The sequence below is a fragment of the Rhodnius prolixus genome, unplaced genomic scaffold (assembly GCF_049639745.1).
Source record: "Rhodnius prolixus isolate KJV_2025 unplaced genomic scaffold, Rpr scaffold_8, whole genome shotgun sequence".
Taxonomy (NCBI): domain Eukaryota; kingdom Metazoa; phylum Arthropoda; class Insecta; order Hemiptera; family Reduviidae; genus Rhodnius; species Rhodnius prolixus.
In genome coordinates, this window is record NW_027411593.1 from 17,352,071 (window position 1) to 17,369,225 (window position 17,155).

At 32.2% G+C, this 17,155-nt stretch overlaps 2 protein-coding genes and 1 long non-coding RNA gene across 7 annotated transcripts in view; 1 reads left to right on the plus strand and 2 right to left on the minus strand.

Annotated features, from left to right (window-relative positions):
• Clic (chloride intracellular channel protein 5) overlaps positions 1–6,822 on the minus strand; it is a 79,912-nt gene extending 73,090 nt beyond the window's left edge. Inside the window, exon 1 of the mRNA XM_074121931.1 lies at positions 6,618–6,822. Coding sequence (XP_073978032.1) covers positions 6,618–6,689 — 72 coding nt within the window. The 5' untranslated portion in view covers positions 6,690–6,822. The remainder of the gene's footprint in view (positions 1–6,617) is intronic.
• On the plus strand, positions 5,108–11,140 carry LOC141450976 (uncharacterized). 2 transcript variants are annotated; one of them, XR_012456469.1, is made up of 3 exons: positions 5,108–5,675; positions 6,023–6,146; positions 10,462–11,140. It is a non-coding gene; the product is annotated as an uncharacterized lncRNA (long non-coding RNA). The 2 variants fall into 2 exon arrangements; XR_012456470.1 differs by having other exon boundaries at positions 5,108–5,513.
• On the minus strand, positions 8,401–17,132 carry LOC141450964 (uncharacterized). 4 transcript variants are annotated; one of them, XM_074121916.1, is made up of 9 exons: positions 17,011–17,132; positions 16,468–16,595; positions 16,242–16,374; positions 13,951–14,055; positions 13,716–13,868; positions 12,439–12,535; positions 12,124–12,365; positions 11,134–11,341; positions 8,401–10,175 (listed from the first exon to the last, which is right to left on the minus strand). In XM_074121916.1, the coding sequence occupies exons 2-9, from the start codon at positions 16,535–16,537 to the stop codon at positions 8,913–8,915; spliced, it is 2,271 nt and encodes a 756-aa protein (XP_073978017.1). In that variant the 5' UTR covers positions 16,538–16,595; positions 17,011–17,132; the 3' UTR covers positions 8,401–8,912. The 4 variants fall into 4 exon arrangements, with proteins under 4 accessions (XP_073978017.1, XP_073978015.1, XP_073978016.1 ...); XM_074121914.1 differs by having other exon boundaries at positions 16,849–17,034; XM_074121915.1 differs by lacking the exon at positions 17,011–17,132 and adding an exon at positions 16,849–17,004 and having other exon boundaries at positions 16,468–16,598.
• Positions 17,133–17,155: the final 23 nt, after the last annotated feature.

Consider the following 17,155-nt stretch of genomic DNA (forward strand, 5'->3'; position numbering starts at 1 on the left):
CCAGCCATCGCTGGACATCCTCTCTAGGTTGCAGGAGATAACAAGCCCAAAGTTGATTCAAACGCTGTGGTGGATTATATCAGGGATAGAAGTGTGCGGATAAAGATTCTCTTTGGAAGGTTCCGATGGCTCCCACTAGATTGTGGTGGAAATTTGAGTATCAGTTGTGGTGGTGTCTTTAGTTCTTTTAAGAACATCTAAACTCTAAGAAAAATATAATGTTTTCGAATAAAATTACGTTCTTTCCAATAAACCAGGGGTCCCCAAACTACGGCCCGCGGGCCACATGTGGCTCCCTGAGGACATTTATCCGGCCCCCGCCGCACTTCCGGAAGGGGGATCTCTTTCATTGGTGGTCAGTGAGAGGAGCACTATATGTGTGGCGGTACCGCAAAGCGCTGTGTCGCTCATGTACAGTACTATTTCCGATGACACGGAACGGATGCGTCACGGCTCCGAAAACAGTGTAAAATAGCAGCCAGAAGTAGGAAAAAAGGCAAAGCACTATAACTAAGATAAGATAAGATTAAATAAGGGCGGCCACAAGGCCTACGCCACTGCGACCCCTTTGGATCTATTGTGGCTCCCCGACTTTTAGAGCTCACCCTCCAGACCCGTCCGTTTAATTAGACTCTTAATTCTGGAGAGTGACTCCTGGGTAAAGCTCTCAGGCTTTGGTTTTTCCTCCCCGAGAAGTAAAGCACTATAACTAAACCGGATATTGACCATCTCATTAGCCAAAAGCAGGCCCATAGTTTCCACAGAAATACTGGGCAGTTCGGTGATTTAAATTTACTTGTTCTTCATTTGAAATATTCTATTTGTTCCCGTTTTTTTTGTTTTTTTTTTGCTTTAAAATAGATTATTTTATAGTCCGGCCCCCCAACGGTCTGAGGGGCAGTGAACTGGCCCCCTGCTATAAACATTAAAAACCCTTAATCCACTTGAGCACTTACATTTCTTTCATGTTCATTGACTTCTTATTATTAACTTTTTGAAGAAGCAATTAAAAAATAGACCAAAATTAAAAATAGAAAACTAGAAATAGTAAAAAAAATAGAAATCAGCGGGCGAATAGAATGTACGCAATGAATTAAACTAAGCATTCTATCTTGAATGAGAGAGACAAGTTTTTTACAAAGAGAAAGCAGCAACACAACGCCCATCGTATTTTTTTATCACCAAAGAATGACTCATACGGACTGGCTAAGACGTCATCAGGGTTTTTATATTCCTCATTTAGTACTATATTTCAACTATTTTGACTATTTACAATATCTAAGCGTAGATAGGTCATGATTTTAGATTGATATTAACACAAAATATCTTTCCTTTATTTCATTTAAAAAGCAAATCTTTTATTGAATTTTACCACTGCAACAATTGTTGCAACAAGCACGTGGTACATGATAGCAGGATACCATGATTATTTGGGTAAAGAAGGCTTCCCAGGGGTGCCACTCCATTATCGTGAACATTAAACTAGACCCAGGGGTGCTATATAGACGATATTCCAGGGGGTGCGAGAAAAGTCCAGGTAAATAATAGGATATTATTATTATTCAAATATTTTTCATTATTATATTATTATCTTGCACATATTTTAAGGAAATTATTATTTTTTGTAAAGTATACTTCCTTTGTTATATACTCCACGTGTTTGATTTTTTTTTTTGTTATATTTATCCTTGAGCAAAATATAAATTTCAGGGGGTGTGAGGTTCGAATGAAATTTCTTCAGGTGTTTACGGGGCACAAAAATAGGTTAGGTACCACTGTACCAGAATGACGAGAGTACATCGCAAGCCATCTTCTTGGAGGATTACCTGGTATTACGGAAGAAGATAGGTGTTCGATTAAAGGATTAGGATAAGTTGCTTAGAAAGGAGTTGTTTTTTTTTTGAAAAAAGGATCTTGGACGAAAGGGGTTTTCGAAGTCATTAGGGCTTCTGAATGAGGTTAGATTACATAAAACGAAGCGTTAAGAATTTTTTAGTAATATTTTTTTGATTATAATGACTGGGTGCGCATATCTTTATTTAATAAAATAAGAAAAATAACAAGTTACTCCGGACATTTTAAACCAAAATTAAATCCTTCCACCCAAATTTTGTATCTTTGTAACTGTTTCACTATACAAAAATATACTCGATTAAAACCAAATACTGGTGTGAAAAAACACATTCTTTCTCTTACTGCAATATATTCACGGTATTATTCTTCGAACTTCGAATGAAAACGTCAGTAGGTTGATGACGTCAGTCTAGATGATGAAGGATTTTGAATCCCCACATAGTAAGGACTAAATAGAAATTTCACTAAGCGATTTTTTGTTTTGAGATATTTTATAAACACAAGTTCCCCATACCATTTTCTAAAAAGAAATCTCATATTTACTTAAATTTTAGAGTGGTAAAAGGTTTTTTTCTGTTTTTGTTTAGAAGCACTGGTTTTTGGACCTGTCCATTGTGACTCGCGCTAGACCTTTAAAGGTTGAAGTAACCTTAAAAAAAATTTTCGTGATCATGCCGAACTGTACTACAATATAAGACCAGAGAATACCCGCAGTGAATTTAATATTTACATGATTCCTAGCCATGCAGATGAAATTAATTTTAATATCGATAGTTAGAATCATTCTCGCTAGGCTTTCACTTGCACTTCGATCTTACTTCTCGATCTTGGAATGTGCACAAAACGGATTAATCGCCAACAGTTTAAGTGATTAAATATTCTTGAAATGGCTTCAATATTATCGATTTGAAGAGAGTCCAGAGTGAATATTATGCACTTACAATAATAATAATCTATTACAGCTTTTAGGTGATGTCAGAACAAACTGTAGATCACTGTAAGATTAGTAAAGAGATCTTTCAATTAAGAAAGCTTGAGTATAGGTTTATTTTAGCAGAAATGAAACTGAGACCTTATTTCGATCGACTTACAAGGAAGAATTGTAACAATTAATTGAAAATATAAATATCAATTCACTATAATTATTGCCAGGTTGTTTACAATCATGTCGATGATCTGCTACATGATATTTTGCTATGTAAAAAACACTTTTTCGTACACAGAATTCGGACATTTCTGCTGAAAATTTCAAATAAAAAAATCAGCCCGATTGCAATACGTTTTCATACAAGCGATAAGAGAACTAACTTCTTAATCAAATATCTTCTTAATAAAATATCAAGTAATATTACAGTCTCAATAATATTTACAAATGTTTAATTATAAAGTTTATACAAAACTTGTAAAAAAAAAAAAAGCTTCTTGATATTTCTTACAGCTATATAAAAATCTTCAATGTCATGCCAATAATAAAGCTATCGTTAATGAGCTCTTTTCATGAATATTAAAAATAAATAAATAAAAAGAACTATGTTCAGTAGGCCAAGGAGGTAAGGAACAGGTTACAAGCGGGGAAGATGGAAGAGATTCGTTATATATGCGTAGGTTGGACACCCTGTGAAGATTCTACTGAGAATAAACCTTGAAATCGTTTATTCATTCCTAACCTCATGATGTATGACCAGTACTATGTACACACTTGGTGACACCGAAAATCGCACACGTGACTTCTTAATATTATACATGTTTACTTTTAAAGTAGAATGTAAAGATGAGAAAAATAAATATTAAAACAAACAAAAAATGGTTGAAAATTATGCAATTTGTCTTATGTGAAATTACTTACAGAATTCTGAACACTACACAGCGCAAAATAGTCGTAAGTATTCGGTGCGCCATGTTTAAATACAATTCATGATTATTTACAGCGATTAAGGGGTACCCCGGAGGTCGCAGGGCACCGCCACAAATCCGACAAAAGAAAAAGTCCCACGAAACAGGGTGGTCGACCTTAATTGTTACGTACAAAAGAGAGACCTTTAATTATTTACAGCGCGACCACAACATCTCAGGTTATTGGCACTCGGAACCTATTTTTTGAGGGCGCTGCTGGCCCTCCGCACAGTGTTCTCTCGTTAGAGTACGGACAGTAAGCTGTAAAAAAACTTCTAGGGGGGGGAAAAAAAAATCGGAGGGCCAGCAGCTGGATTCGAACCTGTGATCTCCTTCGCGTTGGAATCCAGTATTTTCTAACCACTCAGCTAATTTCTTCCCTCTACACACAGCAGTTTTTTCAAAACTTTTTGTTTATATTTACTTTCCTTGCCCAATATATGTGGAAAAGTATTGATGTCATGCAGATTTTCAACTTGGAGTTCTCTCCAGATGACATGAGAGGGGAAAAACAACTAAACTACAATTAACTGGAAGTATGGGTCGTAAATGTTTTAACATTCTACTCCGACGTTGATGTGAGACTTCTTAGAGGTACGAATTTGAGAACACCTACAGAATTAATAGAACAACAATGGGTATAACGAGTGGTTGATGTAAAAACATGGTTTGTATTCAGAAAAATATTTTATAGAACTCTACGAAGATCACGAAGAAAGTTCTTACAGTTTCAGGAATTACCACTAGATTGGAGAGATAGGTGAAATAATACCTTTGATTGCTTTTGGAAACTGAAATGGAACAATATATTGAAATGATGCAGTCCAGCGCGAGAGAAATACTTTTGGCAATATTGTAGAAAAGTTGGCAAGACTGAGCCTAAAAAGTAAAAAAAAAAATCTCGCTGGATGAGGAAACTAAGAAGGAATTCCGATTAGAGAAAAGCAGATGAGCTAGCGATGGTGGGTTCAAAGTTATAACAGAAACTCTTTGAGTTCGAAATAATTTTTTTTTGTATTATTAAAAACTTAAAAGTATTTCTAATATTCCACTTGATAATACACTCTGAGTTCCGGATAAATGGGCAGATTTATTTAATACTTCTATTTGAGAGAATTTCATTTGCTAATTGTAGCAAAATCAGAAATTAATTACTTTCCTTCAATGAAAAAACTATCATAAAGTAGAAGAAAAAGATGTACCAACAAAAAATAAGTTTAATTACTGCAAAACAATCAGCAAACAATTCATTAATATCTGCATTGTAAAATTTTTACTAACCAATAAAATATGAAAGAGATAATAAAAAATAAATTCAATTACCATGACATCAAGGACATTAACTGCATTCAATAGAATACTCATTTTATTATATTGCTAGCATTAATGAAAAAAGTACAATGTATGATAATCATCTCAACGTTTTCATCGAAGTCAATATTTTTTTAAAAAATACTTATTGATGATTCTAAACAATTTTTTTTAAGGGATACGTGCATCATCAATTACTTTTAAATCACGCCTAAAATTTTCTTGTTACAAACGAACGGTAATGACTTTCCTTTCATTTCGTTGCTGTTAATATAGACGCAAAAACTGAGACCATAGGCGAAATATTTTTCAGCTGGAAGAAGCTCCTGGATTAAAGTAGCAGTTGTGATTCTAAATACAGGATCTTTGCAGTACGAGAAAGTCCAGAGAAGTCCATTTAAGTTTTTCAACATAAATAAGTTGATATAACGAAGTTCTTGAAAATTTTTGGCTTGGTAGAAAACTATATTCCTAGTTCTTATTTTCCTAATTAACATCAATCGATACCAGACATGTACACTTGATTTTATCAAACTCAACGAATTAGGGATTCTTGGTTTTTATGAGATTTTTGTAAATTTTTTTAATTTGAAAAATCTCACATTTCATCATGCTATGTAAGTTTTATCTACAACAATAAAAACCCGTACATTAGGGTTAAACTATCGAAGGAATATGGGTTAAAATATTTAGGAATAACTCTAATACTATTTTAATGGTTATCAACAGACAAATGAATAAAAAAAAAAGTTCTGTGTGCCCTTTCTCTGCAACTTTCACTGGGGTCAAGCCACATCTGGTGAAGTATACTACCTTCCCTCTTTGCCTTTTTTTTCAAGGATAACTTTAATAATGGAAGAAAATTATCTATTACTTATTTGTGGCTAATATTTTGGTCAAATAAACTGAAGCATTAGTTTTCTCTTTCAGAAATATTTCTTAAGAAAACTTTTTTTTTTTGCAGGACTAAACGTATTATAACATAACCTATTCAAGCGAAATTACTGGCAAGTAAACTTTTACAAATACCAGTTTTACAGCAACAACTTGACATGGATAGTTTGCAGTGAACGACCTGGGCTTTTAAGGTAGTTGTTTATAGTATGCAAATATTTTTAATCAAATTTTAACCATTCTTAATAATAAGCGATAAATTACCTTTCGTACAAGGAATGAAAACACTTTAAAAATCATTTAAAAAAAAATTAAATGTTTAATATAAAAAACAAATATATAAAATTTCTAAAACATTCAAATTCTCAGGTTGACATCTTCAACTATCTAACATTTTTTGCACGATCATATTATAAAGTATTCTCTAGACTCGGGTGATTTTATCGTTCACAATCATTGTCAGAATGAAAAAGAAAAATAACAAATTAATCACTTACGATTAAAAATAAATGAATATATCCTTTGCGAAATATTAATTTCATGTATTACAAATTTTAAGTACAAATTTATAAAAAAAAACTATCACTATTAAGACAACTTTGTGTACATTAGCAAAGCAAAATGTTCACGCCCAAGTATGTAATAGTAAAGTACTCCAAACCTACCTTAATGATTAGCTCAATTTCTGGAACATCTCCATTTTCGGTCCCGTTGTGATTATTGGTTTCCTCAGACATTTTATTAATAACTTTACAGCACTCACTAATCACGGAATTGAAAAAAAAAGGAGGGAAGGGTGAAAACGTGTACACAAGTTTATCACACACGTCTGGACTAAGACTGTTGCATTACTTTGCAATGGCGGTATTCATAACACACCTCCCACTAACAATGTTGCCAAGCACTAAAAAAATTAATTGCGGGGAAAATCAACAAAGCAATAACAAATACTTTTCCTTAAAAATAAAAAAAATTGTAGTTGCAAAACTTCCACAAGTTGTTCTTATTGAAATTTATTATTCAAACTATCTTCCAACGTTTAATTAATTTCTAAATATAAGTTAACTTGCAGGTGTAGATAAGAACCTGGATCGTCGAATTTTAGTTTCAACGATAAAACAATGCCCCCTTACTTTTTTAGAAAACAAACCTAGACTATCCCAAGTGAAGAACGCGTTTAAATATTTTCGGAACCTGCGGTATCCGATAAGGTCCCTATTGTTCAGTTCTGTCGATGCAAGTTTTCTTCGAGGGCGTAGCAGATTTGTTTGTCGCTAAAGCTACTATTTGTTATTTCAATTCTTAACTACCATTCAATGCCTGCATTATACCTGTGACAACTTATATTTAATTTATTTTACCTTTCTTTAATCTATGCAGCTTCCGCATTAGTAGGCGCTGATGAAGATGCGAAAATTCAGCATAAAATTAATTTTTGTCTAATGTAAACCTTTACAAAGTGTAAATAAATATACGTATTCAATAACATACTTTTACTAAACTCCAATCAAAATCTAAATGAGTTGCGCTAAATTAAGTTTCTGCGGAACTGGTGGGCGGTATTTAATAATACTTCCAAGTTAGGAGACAATTAATGTAGCTGTTTTGAGAGAAAAAAGTGGTCAACCATTTTCCCCTAATATTGAATTTATTTTTCTGCAATGGTATCCAGTTGTAGGTGGAATTAAGTTCTAAGGAGAACTTTAGAGGAAGTAAGAGAAAAGGCAACTCGAGCAGGAACCTAAGAACGTTTTTAAAAAAATGCGTAAGGCCTCTGAGAAAAAACAACAATTGAATATCATTGGAGCCATTTTATAAAAACACAAAATAATCAGCAAACTCACACGAGTTGTGGCATTTCGGCCGAAACCTAAGTATTGGAGTGGACTGAAGTGTCCATACAGAAAACCAATATTTTTAGTTAATTTTCTTGACATATTCATACCATTTTTCCGTTTTAACTAGAAGAAAGTAAAAAATCTGAGCAATATTAAATGACCGTCAACATTAAAAATCAAAATTGTTATTGTTAAATTTTATTCACTCTTCTCCTTTTCCTTAAATATTTTGAACATGCCTTAATATAATCTATTTTGAATTGACTTTTTTCTTCATTTTTTTTTTTAATCATTAAGTAGGGAAATTTTTTCTTTGAAATGAGATTTTATCTTAACCCCGAGATTTTGTTTTGTAACTATGAAAGCAGCAATGGCAAATGCTTACAATGAGCGGGTGATTTATTAAAAAAATTTATTGCACTAAGTTTATACAAAGGAATCTAGGAAGCAAGCTTTGGATTATAATATTTTAAAAATAATTATTAGCTGAATTTAATACCACGATGAAACCACAGCAAATAAGCATAAAAATTATAGTTTAGCACATTTTTTTTAGGCGCTAATGACCTAATTATTCGATGCGCCGTTAAAAAAAAAACAAAAAACAAAATTATAATAAAAAGAAAATAGTTTATTTAAAAAAAAGGTCATCAGTTTATTTGTCAAATTGGCTTAGTTGATATTGTTATAAATCTGTTTTATATATTATTTATCTTTAAAGAATTGTTATATTGTAATATTTATCTTTAAAGATTACACATCAAGGGAGCCAAACCCCAATTAATCAATATTTATATTTACTAAGAAAATTTAATATTAGCTCACAAACATACCACAAAATTCTTTAACTTGTACCAATTTATTTCTTTCAATAATATTTCATTATTGAGAGTATTTTTAGAAATATTTAATATAATAGTATTATTTTACAATTGGATGGTAACAAGTAAATGGATTAGAGTTTACAGTTTCCCTAGATGTGATCATACATATTTTTAAAATAATTTGACGCCTTACTTTTGGCCGGTACCAAATTCTTCTTAAAGTAATTTTAAATTCATTTTAAAAAAAAACATACTTTAATTAGTGTTTTTTTTAAAAATGTTAAAAAATATTGGCCAGTTAATCACTTCCTTCTATTTTATGTTTCTTTGAATTAGAACTGTTTTTATTTTTCCTTTTTTCCTTTTCAAGTTCCGAGTCTGAGGTCTCACTACTATCATAATGCTTTTTCTTTTTATTCTTTTTCACATTCTCTTTCCTCTTTTTCTTGTTATTCCTGTCACTTTTTCTTCTTTTTTTTCTATATCTACTTGAGTCGGAGTCTTCTGAACTAGAAGAATCACTATCCGAATCATCACTTCGCCGACTTTTTTTAATAACTTTTACTATTTTCTTATACTTCCGTTTTTTTCTTCTTCTATCTGAATCCGAACTCTCATCTGAAAGAGTTTCAGAATCCGAAGATTTATTTTTCTTTTTTTTAACAATTTTTACCAGCTTTCCTTTATGATAGTATTTTTTCGCTACAGTTAATGAACGCTTAGATTTTTTTTTTCTTTCAATAGACGTAGAACTACTTGAAGTTTCGCTGCTTTCACTAGAAGTACTATTGGAAGAAGTACTTACGCGTCTTCGTTTTTTCTTTCTTCTTGGTACATCCGTAGCTGATAATTTACCAGGAATTTCCTTTGGAATATCTTTGTAATTGTTATCATTGGAGTAATGTTCATCAAAAGTTTCAACCCTTCCTACAACCTCATGAGGAGTATTTAAATTATTCGCTTGGTTTGTATCTTTGACATCTTCTTTACTTTTAATTTCTGAAACACTATCAATTACTTTCTCTTCCGCCTTTCTAACACTGGCATTCTTGTCCCGATTTGTTTGTCTAGAGCTTTCTCTTCTACTAGTATCTTCTTTGTTCTCAAATGAGCTTTTGCTATCTCTAAATCTTTCTTCTTTTGAATCTGTGGTTTCAGTTCTTCGGCTAGAATCTTTTTCAGTGCCAGTTCTTCTTTCGGTTCCATTACGTTTCTTTTCATCGCCTCTTCTCCTATCATCATCCATACCACCACGTCTTCTATCATCACCCCTTCTATTATACCTTCTTTCATCATCCCTTCTTCGATCATATCGCCTCTTTCCTTCCTCATCCCATCGATCTTCTTCACAACCCCATCTATCTTCTCTTCTTCTGTCATTTCTTCGACCTAATCTATGATCATCATTTTCCCTATCACCACCTCTTCTCCTCCTTTCTTCATCTCTTCCTCTTCTGTCAGTTCGGTCACGATCTCTATCACGATCTCTTTCTCTGTAATGATCTCGCTTTCCTCCACTATATCGTTCAGAATTACTGCGACTGCTTTCTTTCTCATCAATCTGGAAAACAGATAATTACACTCAAAAATTTCTTATCAATTAAAATTTCTTAAAGAGAAAATTAATCAAAAGTTATGAGTCACAAATATATTAGGCGAGGATCATTGAACAATATTCTCGTAATACATTTCCCAATAAAACAAAAAATGTCACTAAATCTTTATTTTTATGCTACGTAATCAGCTGTCTCTGATTTAAATAGGAAATAACTGTGGTAAATGTTTCAAGAGTATGATCCTAGTGGATTTTTTGTTATATTCATTTTGGAATTAATACATCTGTTCAGGATGATAAAGAAGGAAGAATTACAATCAGAGGCCAGGCTGGACTATCTGGGACGTTTCAGACAAATGTCCAGAATACGAATTACCTGGACCATATTCAGTAAGCTCGTCCAATTGTTGGCTTACATAGATGACACTGATGTCATCGGGAGAAACTAGGAAGTTGTGGAAGAATCATTCCTTGCCCTAAAATAGCCTGTGAATCAAAACTGGTCTGAGAATGAGGATAAAACTAAGAACTAATGGTGTCAAGATGTGATAGTCCACTCCAAATCATTAGCGATTAGTCCTTATATATTCGAAATCGCCGAAGAATTCATTAACGTTAGTTTTCAAATAAATTCATGTAATGATTTCTTCTGCAGAAGAAATCTGGCTATAAATAGGTATTTCTATCTATTTCTAGGACGTCCAAAGTTATGATTGCTAATTGGTGTGTTGAAGTTGCCAGAAGACTTGGATTGTAGCAGCTAAGAAGACTGGCAGAAGTTGATTGAGTAGGCCTGGACCCAGAGATGGGTTGTAGCGCAATTGCAATAGATTTAGTCATTTTTTACTTGCGCTGAATGCACTCGCAGAGAGAGGGAGAAAAGACATTTGAGTTTGAATTTATAAAAAAACTTGGGACGAAACACCACTCAAATTTCTGAGTATTCTGAGAATAATTGTCTTACCTTGTTATCAAAGTATTGAACTCCTCGGCCTTTTCCTTTCCATTTTATTTTGGAAACACTCTGACTAAAATCAACATGTATCCTTCTATCGTCAATTAATACATTATCCATTTTTAAATACGCTTGTTCACAGGATCTTTGATCTTCAAATTCAACGAAAGCATATTGTAATGATTCTCCAGTTGCATGATCTCTGATAACTTCACAACTGCAAAAAATATTGCTCACATTATCAACAGAAGATTAACAATAAAAGGAGTGATACTAACAAGCAAATTAGCAATTTATGTCAAAAAAATTTCATCAAAAATAAATGTTAAATGATCTTTATCATTAGAATCCAACTTCCTAATCCATTATTTGTAAAATTAATTTCAGTATTCAGATACACTTTTTCCAACGGATTTTTTATGTCCAAAATCATGAAGTCCCAACGTACTTCAATAATTTTCTATACAAATCTTTCATTGTCTATTATCCAAATATTATTCTTTCACGCATCTACACCTTATACGTACATTCCTTTCTCTCCCAATTTTTCCAAGTTTATCCTCTAATTTCTTAAATTCTGAACCATTAGAGGGTCACCTTTAGGGTGCCATTATTTTTTCCATCTCTTCTTTTACCAGCGCAGATTTTACATTTTATGTATACTTATAAAGAGTAGCGAGGGCTAAAAATGAAAAAACAAGTTTCTACTTAACATGGAACTTTTATTATTTTGATGTTCCGAATGCCTTTCGCGTTTTTATTCGGGTTCAGTGACTGCTGAACAGTAACATCTATACTGTGTGCATTCAAACATTCTACATTCTACGTATTAACCTCCAATCATCATCATCCATCACATTCCCTGCCGAAAGGTACCATAGTTTCCACTGAATTACTAAATTTTGAAATTTACTAGGAAGTTTTTTCCCCCTTATTAACCATTAAAAATCCATTATATATCATCAAAGTACAAACAACCGATTAGCCAATCTTTTTAACCTTTTGACTTTTCCAAAACGACTGAAGATAATTTCTAAATCTTCGTCTGTTGTAACTGGATTCAATTTACAAACGAACAACACATTTTCTGGTGGAGCTATGTCGGCATCAGGTAAGTCTCCGACTATTTCAAGAATTGTTGCTCTAGCTTTTGCTTCTCTATCTGCCTTAATTTCCTGTAACTGGGCTTCGCTTAGCCCTTCTTCATCATTAATTTTTTCATCGGCCCCAATGCGACCATTCTAAAAATATAACAAATATAAATAAATTTCATTTTAAATAATAATAATAATTTATTTTATTTAGAATACTTACTGAGGCCTTAATCTGAGAAAGATCAGGCGAAAGTGGAGGAACTATTAATCCAGGTAGATCTTCAAATGGATCATCTAATATTACTGTATGTGTAATTCTGAAAAGTAAAAACAAAGTTCAAAGTTGTTGAACAAAATTCGAAGTTCAATCATCACATTCTCATCATTGATAAAATATTAAAGTTAATGGCTTAAATTAATAGAAGACTATTGTTTTCCTCAATGATCCTAGAAAAACATTAGTAAAACATTTTATTGCATGTCTATGCTCAAGTATTGACCTCCTCTCACAAGAAGTTCTTTAGGATTGAGAAGAACAATTGATGTTATAACAAAAAAATGGAAGTCTAAACTCCAGTCTGAAAGCTTATTTCTAGGTAAGTGCAAAGTCTCCAAAGAACTCGTGATATGGTTTCCAATTACCATATCATGTTTTTAATTATTAGTCCGTCTTTGCTTAATAATAGCTTCCTTTTATTTTAATAGGTTTTGGATATCCATAAACGCCATAAAAGAACTTTCTGAACTTTAATCGTAACTTTATTATTACCTCAGCTTTTATCATGACCCGATCAATGTTAGCTTTATTTATTTCAATTGTATCCTACAAATTCAAACAGCAGAATATTTATTATTTTGAAGGTTCTATTTATTCAAGCGACAAGTTATAGTAAAAGTCTTATTTATCAGTAGTAGTACATACTTAAAAGGCTAAAAAGTGATAATGCAAAAAAATATTATCTGAAGTTAATTACCATTGAATAACCGATAGTCATATTCATATTACCTATTTAAAAAATATCTCTTAATTTTCGAAAACAAAATTATTGTGAAATTAATAATAATAACTATATCTTCTTATTCTTTCAGGACATACAAAACCAAATTTCTTTCAAATTATAATAGCAACATATTATTTGAATATAATATATGAAGTCTAACAAAAAACGAGAAAATCACGAAGAGAAATGTGTTCAGAATATTGGTGCTACTCGTTGAGGAATTTTTTAAGTTAATGTCGGGTCTATTGAAAGTATCCAACAGTAAGATAAAGTTTAGGGGATGGATTAGCGTATTGGATTCCCACGCGAAGGTCCCGGGTTCGATTCCATCTGCTGACCCTTAGATTTTCTCTTCCTAGGAGCTTCTTATAGCTTACTGTCAGATACGATTGCAATATGTACTTATTCTTATTATGAATGTCTGTAAATGAAGGTAAGTTGCTATTTAATTCATCATTCCCAACATATTAAAACTTAGGATGATGTAAATACGAACCTTATATCCTGATATGGCCTATGTTGATGGTCACAAATGGCATCATTCAATTTTACAAGAATGTCGTGTCCTTCAGTAACTTCAGCAAACACACAATGTTCCTCCAGTGACTGCAGATCAGTACCCAATGTAACAAAGAACTGAGAACCCAACCTGAAAAAGAAAAAGCTTAAAATCCTGACTTCATAATAACTAAAATATAATATTTATCTTAGTAATAACTTTTTGCTCTTACATGTTATTACCGCAGTTAACCATTGACAATAAACCAGGCTTATTGTGTTTAATTTTGGGCATTTTTTCGCCCTCATAATATCTTGATTCATTTCCATAAACAATCCTAAAACCGAAAATATCTAAAATAATATAAACATGTTAGTTAAAATTTCATAAATGAAATACCCAATTTCAAGAAAAATCTAAAACCTTTTTCTTTCTAGTCAATTTTAAAAGAATCATGAAAAGAAACTATTCTCACCAAATTTAGTTGAAAATTATTTCTTCAGTTGTATCAATAATATAGTTTTTTAATGACCAGAAGGTGCATCTTTTAGAGATAATATGTGTTCAACTTCGTCTGATTGTTTCAAATATATTTAATTAAAACTTACTCACGGATTAAAACTATCCGGTATGACTACTGTATAAGGATTTGATCGTCAAAAACTGCACGAAAAATCGTAACTTTGAAAAACACCTAACTTGGAAAAAAATTTCTTTTCTTAAACAAGTTAAAATTCCAAATTTTTCTTTTAAAATAAATCATATCGTCGTTTATTTATAACTGTATTTTTTAAATACACATAAACGCAGATCAAACACTTTTCGAGAAAAAAGTTGACGAAAATGAGCAAAAAACGGCATTTTTAAAAATTGTTCTCTTACCTTTTTTTGTAAACAACGTAGAGCGTAAACGCGTGCACCGATTTTCATGAATGAGGGTGTCATTCGATTAGAAATTACATGCAAATGTATGTTTTGGGGATCTCGACGTTTTATATCAAATGGGAGAGGATATATGTACATATGTGAGGCCTCTCTACAACTATTGTTACTAATACCTCTGAATTGCATGAAAGTATTGAACATTCCGATAAAGGTAATTAGGCTGATAAATATGACGTTAGCGCATATTTGAAGGTGAAGGTGGCTGTACAAGTTGAGGTTTCACCGAATGTATATAATGTAGACTGAGTCAGGTTATAATGGTATCACTCGTTCTTTTTAATTTTGTTCTAAACTTGTCATAAAAAAATTAACCGTGAATTGGGAGGTAAAATTACAACTAACTCTTATTGCAATTAGCCTATGCAGGCGATGTGGCGATTATAGCAAAATTAGTATCTGCATTAGGTACAGCCGATGATGACAAAACCAAATGTATTGTCACAACCATAAGAGCACAACCAAGCATGTCGAGCAGTACTATTATGGGGGAATAGAGGCATTAAAATACTTAATTACTAGGTTCTACACTTCACTTCCAATAATGATGTCAGCGAATAAGAGACACAATCTTATTTGGGGGCAATATTTACAGACAGGCAAACGTTACAATACAAAAAATAGTCCTCCATCCTGGGTTATTGGTTAGATAAAAAACTTATGAGTTTTGTCTGCAGACAGCTAAGATTAGAATGGTGAAAATGATAAGTTTTAAGAAGCATTTTTAAACTATTTAACGGTGTTGAACGATAATGGCAAAATGCTAAACTACATCAGCTTTAAAAGGAAGAGACAGACAATTGTGGATACCAAAACATTTGGGAAGGTTGCGCTTATAGAATAGGTCACCTTGAAATACAAAGAAAGAAAGAGTCCCTTGAAAAATAAATGAAGGATATCCAAGCGAAAGAAGACCTAGAGGACGGCCAAGATTGATATAGGTTCAGGAATCAAAGGTTGAAGCAGTTGAGCTTCAGACAGAGAACAAAAAAAGCCACGAACTAAGACAGTAGGAACATCTGCTGAAGGAAGCAAAAACCCTACCGCGCTGTAAAGCCAAAGAAAGAAGATGAACAAACAAAATAATCATTGAAAACGTTATTTAGGCGATCTGTCATCCCCTAAAAAAAAATATATCAAAATTACTTGTCCTACAATATAAAATTTGGTTTAATAAGCAGGAAGTACATTCTCAAATTTGACTTGAAATAAAGTTGAAAAAAGGAAAATTTTAAACCTAATCAGTAAACTGGTTTAGATATTAGCGTGAAAGGAAGTGAAAGTTGCCTCCACTCTAAATCTTACTTTGCTATATTGAATACTGCAGTTGATGCTTTAAAAAGAAAGCTTCATAAAATAAAATCTACTATGCAAATAAATTTTTGTATCTCAACTTGAGAGAAATGTTTTAAGGGTTATGGGTACCACATTCAAATTTTTTTACATTACGGAAAATAAGATCTTATTTAGTAGAAAAAAAATCAATTGTTTAAGAACGTTTAATTGCAACTTTAAAAAATAATAATAATAATAAAAGTAGCAGGAAATTTGATTTCATCATGCTTTTTTACTTCCACTTACCCAAAAACAGATTCTCCTCCTGTTCCGATTCCTGTAGGATCTCCAGTTTGAGCAATGAAATTTGCTTGTATAGAATGGAATAGGCAAAAATTATAATATTTAATCTTGCACAATTTCAAAAAATTTTTACAAGCTGTAAATCAAAAGCAACAATTACTTATTTGCAAGAGACAAGAGAATAAGGAAGTTTTTGGTCACATATTTTTTAATAATTGATAGTACTTACTTTGTGGCCTTTCCTCTGTGTATAAGTCAACCGTTATGTCACCTACTGTTGTTTCGATCACAACAGCCATTTTTCAAATTATTATTTCGGTATTTTATTCCTTTTTGTATTTAGCCCATGATAGGGAGCTGCCAAAAAAAAGAAGATAAATAGGCTTATAACAGCAATATTTAAGAAGTATTTATAAGGATAATCATCAACATTAATGTAGTTAATGCAATTAAGTTTTCTAAGATTATACTATCCGGCAGATCTAGTTTTTAAAATAGAAATGGATTTCTTAAATTTTTATTAAAAAGAAAGGTACTATGTATTTCCACTCAAAGCTGTAAACAAACACTCTAGCTAATTAGTTAAAATACAAGTATTGCACTTCCCTACCATATTTTTAAAGAATATAATTTTTCTTAATCCTACATGTTTTTAAGTCATATATTAATTATAACAACTGAAGAAAAATCTACTTTAAGCACACTTTTAACTTCCAACTCTACCTCACCGTCACGTCACAAACACAAACATATGTTCACTTTAGAGAAGTACCTCTTCGCTGTTGACTTCACTCTGCATCACTGTAAGTTGCCCATGCCCACTAAATGGTTGGCAGCCCTAGTTTTAGGTTACCATTTACTAAACCTTCATCATCATCACATATGCGTCGTGAGACCAAGGTGAAGTACTGACAAAT